The sequence below is a fragment of the Debaryomyces fabryi genome (assembly GCF_001447935.2).
Source record: "Debaryomyces fabryi strain CBS 789 chromosome Unknown contig00115, whole genome shotgun sequence".
Lineage (NCBI taxonomy): Eukaryota > Fungi > Ascomycota > Pichiomycetes > Serinales > Debaryomycetaceae > Debaryomyces > Debaryomyces fabryi.
The window spans coordinates 24,340-34,368 of NW_015385541.1; the positions used below are offsets into that span (position 1 = coordinate 24,340).

At 35.0% G+C, this 10,029-nt stretch overlaps 4 protein-coding genes across 4 annotated transcripts; 2 read left to right on the forward strand and 2 right to left on the reverse strand.

The window, feature by feature from the left end:
* Nucleotides 1–77: 77 nt before the first annotated feature.
* Nucleotides 78–4,451, forward strand: AC631_04367 (DNA-directed RNA polymerase III core subunit; the record flags this gene model as incomplete). Its single annotated transcript, XM_015613196.1, has 1 exon — nt 78–4,451. One exon carries the CDS (start codon nt 78–80, stop codon nt 4,449–4,451), a length of 4,374 nt encoding a protein of 1,457 aa, XP_015465989.1.
* Nucleotides 4,452–4,602: 151 nt separating this feature from the next.
* Nucleotides 4,603–5,289, forward strand: CTA6 (Cta6p; the record flags this gene model as incomplete). The annotated part of the gene is made up of 1 exon (XM_015613197.1): nt 4,603–5,289. One exon carries the CDS (start codon nt 4,603–4,605, stop codon nt 5,287–5,289), a length of 687 nt encoding a protein of 228 aa, XP_015465990.1.
* A 162-nt stretch (nt 5,290–5,451) lies between these two features.
* On the reverse strand, nt 5,452–8,499 carry AC631_04369 (uncharacterized protein; the record flags this gene model as incomplete). The annotated part of the gene is made up of 1 exon (XM_015613198.1): nt 5,452–8,499. One exon carries the CDS (start codon nt 8,497–8,499, stop codon nt 5,452–5,454), a length of 3,048 nt encoding a protein of 1,015 aa, XP_015465991.1.
* Nucleotides 8,500–9,006: 507 nt separating this feature from the next.
* Nucleotides 9,007–9,957, reverse strand: TRP4 (anthranilate phosphoribosyltransferase; the record flags this gene model as incomplete). The annotated part of the gene is made up of 1 exon (XM_015613199.1): nt 9,007–9,957. One exon carries the CDS (start codon nt 9,955–9,957, stop codon nt 9,007–9,009), a length of 951 nt encoding a protein of 316 aa, XP_015465992.1.
* Between the last annotated feature and the right edge of the window lie 72 nt (nt 9,958–10,029).

Genomic DNA, 10,029 nt, shown 5'->3' on the forward strand with positions numbered 1-10,029 from the left:
AAAAAAAGCTGTACTAGATGAAGGATATAGTGAATCATAGCTTTGTCATCTAATAAATTGGTAAGGAAAAGAGTGCAATGAAGGAGGTTGTAGTTGATGTCGCTCCTAAGTGCATCAAAGGCATTGAATTCGGAGCTCTATCTGCTAAAGATATCGTTGCACAGTCCGAAGTCGAGGTTCACACTCGAGATTTATATGATTTAGAAAAAGGTAGAATACCGAAGGAAGGGGGGGCTTTGGATACCAAGATGGGTATTTCTTCTAATGCTAACGAGTGTTCTACATGTCATGGGAACTTGGCGTCGTGCCATGGGCATTTTGGACACATTAAATTAGCATTGCCGGTGTTTCATGTTGGGTACTTCAAGGCCACAATTCAAGTGTTACAATGTATCTGTAAGAACTGTTCGGCTGTTTTATTAGACGAGCAGACTAAGAGGAGCTTTTTGAACGACTTGAGAAGACCACATATCGATAATTTGAGAAGAATGAAAATATTGAAGAAGCTATTAGAGCAGTGTAAGAAACAAAGAAGATGTTTTAACTGTAATCATGTGAATGGTGTGGTTAAGAAAGCTGCTAGTGGAGCAGGTCCAGCCGCCTTGAAGATCGTACATGATACGTTTAGATGGATAGGTAAGAAAGCGACTCCTGAAAAAGAACTTTGGGACAAGGAATTTGATGAAGTTTTCCTGAGAAATCCTGAATTGGAAAAATTTGTTAAAAGAATCCATGATGATTTAAACCCCTTAAAAGTATTGAACTTATTTAAACAGATATCACCATCCGATTGTGAGTTACTTGGTATTGATTCTGCAAGAGGAGGTAGACCGGAAATGTACATCTGGAGATATTTGCCAGCACCACCCGTATGTATTAGACCTTCGGTAATGATGGATGCCCAGTCGAATGAAGATGATTTAACAATCAAGTTGACGGAAATAGTTTGGACTTCTTCATTAATTAAAGCTGGTATTGAGAAAGGTATTTCAATCAACAATTTAATGGAGCAATGGGATTATTTACAATTGTCAGTAGCTATGTATATTAATTCTGATTCGGCCAACCCTGCATTATTACCTTCTTCAGGAGGTGGTTCAAAATCATCCAAGCCAATTAGAGGGTTCTGTCAAAGATTGAAAGGTAAGCAAGGTCGTTTCAGAGGTAATTTATCAGGTAAGAGAGTTGATTTCTCCGGTAGAACAGTTATTTCACCGGATCCAAATTTAAAGATTGATGAGGTGGCTGTCCCTGATAGAGTGGCAAAGGTTTTGACATACCCTGAGAAGTGTACTCGTTATAATCGTAAGAAATTGCAAAAATTAATTTTGAATGGGCCAAATGTTCATCCTGGTGCTAATTATGTTTTAAAGCAGAACGAACTAGCAAAGAGAAACTTGAGATTTGGTGATCGTGTCAAATTAGCGAAAAACTTGCATATAGGTGATGTTGTGGAAAGACATATCGAAGATGGTGATATTGTCTTATTCAATAGACAACCTTCTTTACATAGATTGTCCATTTTGTCGCATTACGCAAAAATCAGACCATGGAGAACATTCCGTCTTAATGAATGTGTATGTACTCCATATAACGCTGATTTCGATGGTGATGAAATGAATATTCACGTTCCTCAAACTGAAGAGGCCAGAGCTGAAGCAATTAATTTGATGGGTGTTAAAAATAATTTATTGACTCCAAAATCTGGAGAACCTATCATTGCCGCAACACAAGATTTTATTACAGGTTCCTATTTGGTCTCTCACAAAGATTCCTTTTTTGATAGAGCTTCCTTAGTTCAACTTTTATGTATGATGTCTGATGCAGATATTCAATTTGACATTCCACCGCCCGCTATCTTCAAACCAGTCATGTTATGGACCGGTAAGCAAGTTTTTTCCTTGTTAATTAAGCCTAATAAGAAGTCTAATGTTGTTATTAACTTGGATGCAAAGAACAAAACCTATACACCCCCTGCTAAAGGTTTCCCTAACGAAATGTCACCAAATGATGGTTTTGTTATTATAAGAGGCTCGCAAATCTTGAGTGGTGTGATGGATAAGTCAACTTTAGGTGATGGTAAAAAGCATTCTGTGTTCTATACCATATTGAGAGATTATGGGCCAGATGAAGCTGCTAATGCAATGAATCGTATGGCTAAGCTTTGTGCCAGGTATTTAGGTAACAGAGGGTTTTCAATTGGTATTAATGATGTCATTCCAGGTGCTGATTTAAAGCAAAAGAAGGAATTAATGGTTGAACAAGCGTATCTTAAGTGTGACGAATTAATTGACTTGTATAACAGAGGAAAATTAGAGACTCAACCCGGGTGTAATGAAGAACAAACTTTGGAGGCAAAGATTGGTGGTTTATTGTCTAAGGTTAGAGAAGAAGTCGGGGAAATTTGTATCAATGAATTGGACTCTGCTAATGCCCCATTAATTATGGCAACTTGTGGTTCTAAAGGTTCGACATTAAATGTGTCTCAAATGGTGGCTGTTGTGGGTCAGCAAATTATTTCTGGTAACCGTGTTCCTGATGGATTTCAGGATAGATCTTTACCTCATTTCACTAAGAATTCTAAAACACCTCAATCTAAGGGTTTCGTCAGAAATTCTTTCTTCAGTGGTTTGACTCCTCCTGAATTTTTATTCCACTCTATTTCTGGTAGAGAAGGTTTAGTTGATACAGCCGTTAAGACTGCAGAAACTGGTTATATGTCAAGAAGGTTGATGAAATCTTTGGATGATTTATCGGCACAATATGATAATACAGTTCGTAATTCTTCAAATGGTATTGTTCAATTTACTTATGGTGGTGATGGTTTAGATCCTTTTGATATGGAAGGTGATGCTAGGCCGGTCAATTTTGTTCGTCAATGGGACCATGCATATAACATTACTTTTAGCGTTGGAGATAAAGGTTTACTACCATATCAAATTATTGAATTGGTTGATTCTATATTGCATCCATTAGAAGATAGATTGATCAGGTATGATAATGTTGGTAAAGTAATCCCATTAGAAGATACTGATAAAATTGAATATATAGATCAAAATGATGCTGAAAGAGAATTTTATAAGTCTATCAGAGAATTTACAACTAATAAGGCTACTAAATTGGCTGAGATTAGAGAAAAGAAGATGTTAAGGCCATTTTTGACTAAACCTGCAGATGATTTCATTATGATAGATGAGAGTAATGAAAGTTTGATTGCTGTTAATCAATTATTGAAAGTTTCAGCAAATTCCATCAACAAATTTTTGGAGCAATGTATTTACAAATACTCAAGGGCTAAGGTTGAACCTGGTACTGCTGTTGGTGCTATTGGTGCGCAATCCATTGGTGAGCCTGGTACTCAAATGACGTTAAAGACTTTCCACTTTGCCGGTGTTGCATCGATGAATGTTACTTTAGGTGTGCCTCGTATTAAAGAAATTATAAATGCATCGAAAATTATTTCGACTCCAATTATCAATTCAGTATTAGTCAATGATGATGATGAAATAGCAGCCCGTGTTGTGAAAGGTAGAATCGAAAAGACTTTATTAGAAGACGTTGCTTTTTTCATTGAAGATGTTTATAAGAATAATATGGCTTACTTATCTATTAAGATAGATTTGAATACCATAGAAAAATTACAGTTGGAATTAAATATTGAAAGTATTGCTCATTCGATTGCAAATGCACCAAAGCTAAAGATTTTGGCTGGTGACGTCTCAGTTACTGGTAGAGACAGAATTAACGTTTTGGTGACATTGAGAGAACCTAAATCAATCAATTTAATGAAGAATGCCGCAGCTGATTATAAGTCAACTGATTCATCGAACGCAAATTCATTATTTTTCAGAATGCAACATTTGAAGAGAACTTTACCTAGAATTTGTATTAAGGGTTTACCAGATATTTCCCGTGCAGTCATTAATATTAGGGATGATGGTAAGAAAGAATTGTTAGTTGAAGGTTACGGTTTGAAGGATGTTATGAGTACCGATGGTGTGGTAGGTACCAAAACGTCGACGAACCATATTCTTGAGGTATTCCAAGTGTTGGGTATCGAAGCTGCCAGAGCTTCTATTATTGGAGAAATTGATTATACTATGAGTAAGCATGGTATGAGTGTTGATCCTCGTCATATTCAATTATTAGGTGACGTCATGACATACAAGGGTGAAGTATTGGGTATTACAAGATTCGGTTTGAGTAAAATGAGAGATTCCGTATTACAATTGGCATCTTTCGAAAAGACTACTGATCACTTGTTCGATGCGTCATTCTATATGAAGAACGATAAGATTGAGGGAGTTTCAGAGTGTATTATTCTTGGACAAACCATGAATATTGGTACTGGTGCGTTTAAGTTGGTAAACTCCTTTAACGTAGATAAGAAAGCTTTGGAAATGAAACCTACCTTGTTCGAAGGTATGTGTGAAGTTTCGGCTACTGCATAAGTTTATAATAATGTATTTTAAATGGTCTATTGTATATATAATAAAAATCTCGTTTACTTTGCAAGTATCGTAAGGGTCGTAGAATGCGTACAAATAAAAAACAAAATCATATCTTAAGATAAAATTGTATTAAAGAATATTTCTAGGCACCATGACTACCAGAGATTCTACTTTCTCATATGTGCATCTAGATGACCCAAACCAAGTTATTTATATGGAAAAATGGGAAGATGACCCTATACCATTCAATGATATTGATACACAATCGTTGATAGAAGCTACAACAAACTTGTTTCCTCAATATTTACTAGAAGAAGAAGAAGATAGTGGTTTACCAATAAGCTCGTCAACATTTGGTACAAAAGTATATAAGAACAGGAATCTCTTGAAGGATAAAGCTTGGAGTGATTTGGCAATATTTGATAAATTTATGGATGAATCAAGTTCGTTGCATAAACTAAAAGATAGGACGATTTTGAAATCTGTGTACACGAAACTGACTAATAATACATATGAATCTGTTGATGAGCCAGAGGAGTATAATATTGCAGAGTTTTTATCTAATGGTTATAATCCTAATGACACAATGGATATACTCTCACCTCCAGACATGGTCAATGATAGTATAATGGGAAATAACGCAGGCGATATTTCGATCAATTCTACATCTGACTTGTTGGCACCAGGAAATAATACATTTTCAATGAATTTAAGAACTAATTCTGGAAATACTTCGAACCATCAGAATGCTGTAATGCAAACTCCTAGAATTGGAAGATCAAGACAGCCATCCACTGACAAGATCTTTCAGACTCCTGTAACAAGAATAATGAGATAGTTGTTTAATAATATTACTATACATATTCGGGCTTTCTGCATCTAAATATATGCATTCACGAGATATAAATGTCCACTGTATATTATTTGAAGCCTCTCGTGTTGTTTCTAAATTAACATAAATATTTATACAAGTAATAGAAATAAATAATTCCAAAGAAAGTCACTCAAGTAAGGTGATCTTGTCTGTTTCTATTTCATTCTTTAATTCGAATAGTCTAATTTTCCTTTTTTCAGCTTTTTCTGATCTTCTCCTAATCCTTACCATAGCTAACACGAACTTCGATAAGACTTTGAAGGATAATTTATCGCCCTTTTGTATTCTTTGCAAATTCATCGAGGCATAATCTGGATAGATGCCACATTGAGTCAATTTTATGATATCATTCTTGATTAACCTATTTGAGTTCTTGATAGCATTCATAACGAATTGATACATGATTTCTAAATCATTAGATCTCAAATTTATATCATATAATTTCGCCCTATAGTAATGTAATTCATTCTCTAAAAGTTTTATCTTTTTAGAATTATCTGAAGGGGAGGAAATATAAGTCGACGCAAGTTTTGAATTAATATTGTCTAATTTATTTTGCAAATATGAATTATGTGCTTGTAGATCATGACATTTACTTGTTAAACGAGATTTGTTCCAGTCGTTGTCTTCGGTTTTATATTTCTCATTAATTAATTCACGTTGCTTAAATTCCTTCACTTTGTTTACTAGCTTAGAGCAGTGTCTGGTTGTATTGTTCAATTCTTGTGTAAGCTTTTTCATTCTCATTTCAAGCTGGCTGTTTTCTAATTTAACAAATTTTTCGTTCTTGTCAAATGCATTGCTAAGTTCAACAAGCTGTTCGTTGTCTTTCTGTAGCTTTTCATATTTCCATTTTAAGTCGTCATTTGTAGCTATTTGATCACTAAGCTTTTGGGAAATCTCATTCCGTAGAGCTTGAGAATCTTCTAATTGTTTTTCAAGTAACAAAACAATAGACGAAGATTGATTTTCGTAATTTTTTTTGTTGTGATTGTTATTATATATGTCCTCTTCTTGACGTTGCAATAAAATCTCTAGTTTATTCTTATAGAAATTAATTTGGGTTTCAAATTCCTTCTGTAAATTTTCGTTCTCAAGTTGTAAAAGTCTCATCTTTGATTCATTATTTGACTTGGCTTTTAGTAACTCAGTTTTTTCGTCGTCTTCAACAAGAAATTTCAATTTATTATTACGGTCGACCTCCCTAACTTTAGCCTCTAAGTTTTCAATTATGGACTCTTTGTCATCAATAATGGTTTGAAGCTTTCTACACTTCGCATCTAACTCTCTGAACCTTATTTCATTATCGTCAGCTGTGAACTGTAATTTGTTCTTTTCCATAAGTAATTTCTGATACTCAGAGTCCAAAAATTGATTATTTATGTCAACAGGTTTATTATGCTTAGCAAATTCCAATTCATTCGTAACTCTTTTCAAGTCAAACTTTAAAGAGTCAACTTCTTCGATCAATTGCTTTCTTTCAGTTTCAAGTTGTTTTCTATTAAAATTTTCTAATTCAAGTAACGCTGAATTATTCAGTTTTGCGGAGCTACTCTTCAACTGTTTCAGTAACAATTGATTTTCATTTTCCAAGTTTATAATCCTTTCGTCTGCCTTTAATTGTTGGCTTTTAAGCGAATCAGACTCCAACTCAGCATTATTAAAAGCTTTTTCTAGTATTTCGTATTCATTTTCATAATATGCAAGCCTATCTTGAAGTTCCTGCTTCTGCTCCTGAAGCTTTTTTAGTCTTTGGTCGTGACTATTCGAATTGGTATTAATTTGGTAGAGCTGATCTTGCAATTCAGATACCTCGATTCTTAATTTGTTATTCTGTTCTGAAACTCGCTTCTCCTTGAGTTTCAAAGACTCGATTTCTGATTCGTAAAATTGATAATCATTATCCTTATTAGACGTTCGCTGATCAAGTAAAGCTTTAATCTGGCTTCGCAAATTGTACTCTTCCTTATCCTTTTCTTTCAATTGTCTTGTTAACGAATCAATCCTCCTATCAAGTTTATCGACAATGTTTTTATCACCATTTATACTCTCCATCATCTTATTTAAATCTTCATCTTTCTGTTCTAGCATATTCTTGGCATTCATATATTTGTATTCAAGATCTTTAATTTTTGAATTCAAGTGCATTATTTCTTGTTTTGATTGCTTAAGATTATCGTTATTTGAATCTGTAGAACCTCTGTATTCAGAATTCAAAAACTCGTATTTTTCCTTCCAATTCGATAAATCAGCCTGCAAATCTCGGATCTGGACATCCTTGCTTTCCAATTGTTCGTGAATATCATCGAAGTTGTTGCCCACGGCATCATTATCGTGTTCTAGTTGGTTAATGGTGATTTTTAATGAGTCAATTTGACGTCTTAATGATTGGTTATCCAGTTGCAAATGTTCAAGTTTATCTAACAAGTCGTCTGATACGCGGTGGTTATTATTAGAAACCATCTCTTCTTGCATGGACATAATTTGTCTTTCATATTCGGATAATTTTGCTTCCCTTTCATTCAAGAGTTGCTTGTATTCTAATCTCATTTCTTCTATGTTTTGAGCTGAATTGCCAGAATTCTCCTTATTAGACAGATATTGCAAGTCTGTTATCGCTTCTTTCAACTGCTTTATTTCTCTTGCTGACTCCATGAGCTGCTGCTTCAAATCAATGTTCTGTGTAACCAATTCACGTTGTTCTTCCGGAGTCTGATCAAAAAATCGTGTTAGTGTGGCCAATTTAATCTTCAAATTATAATTCTCTGTTTCAAGCTTGTGGTTTTCCACTTGTTGTTCTTTGATTGAATTCATCCCATTATTCAAAATATGGTTCCGCTCGGGATACAATTTAGGTGGTATAGAAGCAGCCGTATTCTTACTCGAAATCGGCTGTTTCAGGAATGAATTGATAGTTGTGTTGAAGTTATCTAGCGTATTATCAAAGCTTGACTCGTTATACGATTGATTTATTTTATGTTCGTTTAATGGCTGCCTTGCAGTGTATGTAGACCTTGATTTGGACCTTGGCGGTGACAAATCATACCCACCTATACTTCCAATATTTCTACCTTTCGATACGCCTATAGGCGTGAATTCAAGCTTGTTCTTGTTAGACCCGTTGGAAACTCGATGAGGAGTTCCAAGCAAATTCTTTCCGGAAAACAAACTCATTTATACCTTGAAACCCAATTTTTTTTTGTTCAAAGAATATTGCAAGTTTATTTACTCAGATCTATTATAATTATTACCAAACTGGTTATTTTCTAGTTATATTTGATCTAGATCAAGGTTAAATCTAAAGACTGTTATCTATGTGGTTTGTTTGTTTACAGTTGAAGAAAAAGCGCGACACAAAATTTGCTCACATGATCGCTCTCTTCATATGCTTCTATGGGTCAGTATACCATGGACCATTACTGAAACCACTGACTAATTGTAGAGGTAATGTAGTATTAGTGTATCTGTTCATAGAGTGGTCGACACTTGGAAGAATTTCGTTAATTGGGAATGATTATCAATATAGAGGAATCATGAAATAACTGATTCAATGGGTGTGAAATTCTCTGTTCAGTGAAAAATTACTATGTAAAGATGGTGTATGTTGTCTATAATGCTATAAATCACATATAAATAATTTTGAGTTTCTTTTATAGAATATAATTTGGTTATAAATGACTCTCACATATCTTTTATAGCTTCTTTAAAGTTGTCCAAGGAGCTCATGGCAGCACCACTGAGAATGGATTTCTTTGCAATGTCAACACCTTCAACCCACGAGTCAGTGAGACCGGCTACTACTGCTAATGCTGCACTGTTCAATAAAATGTAGTCAACAATTGGGTGATTTGGAACGTCATTCGAGTTAATTTTGAAATCAGGGTGGTCTTGACGTAATATATGCAACAATATCTCAGCATTTTCTTTGGAGGTTCCAGATTTGACTTTGGTGATTTCATTTTCGGGCAAGTTGAAATCCTTTGGTGAAATGATCTTTCTGGTAATCTTGCCATGTTCGTCGATCAACCAACACTTGGTAACACCAATTGGCGAAATCTCATCAAGACCGATATCACCAAATACAACCATCGTTCTGTTGTGTACATCGCTTTCAGATGCTAATTTTGCGGCGGCTTGTGCATAGGATTCACCTAATTTTTCACTGTAAACACCTAAAATTCTTGCTCTGATCGGAATTGGATTAATTAATGGTCCTAAAATATTGAAAATCGTTGGAACACCTAATTGACCTCTTATTGCGGCTACTTGCTGCATTCCTGGATGAAATGCCGGTGCAAACAAGAAGCAAAAGTTCGTCTTCTTCACAATATCGGGAACCGTTTCGCTGGTAACCTTCATTAATTCAACACCCAAGCAATTCAACAAGTCACCAGAACCAGATGTTGATGTCGACGCTTTCCCTCCATGCTTACACACGGGTAATCCCATACCTGCGGCCACAATAGCCGAAGATGTCGACACATTGAACGTATTCTGGCCGTCCCCTCCGGTACCCACTATATCTATGTATCCTCTCGAATCCACTAATTCAGATGGTATGATATTTGAAAACTCTAGAATTGTCCTAACAGCTGCTGCAATAAAATCAGGCTCATGATCTAATCCTCTCATTCTTAATGCTGTTAAAAATGATGCAGTCTGAATATCTGAAGGTATTCCTTTAAATATGCATTTAAGCACCAT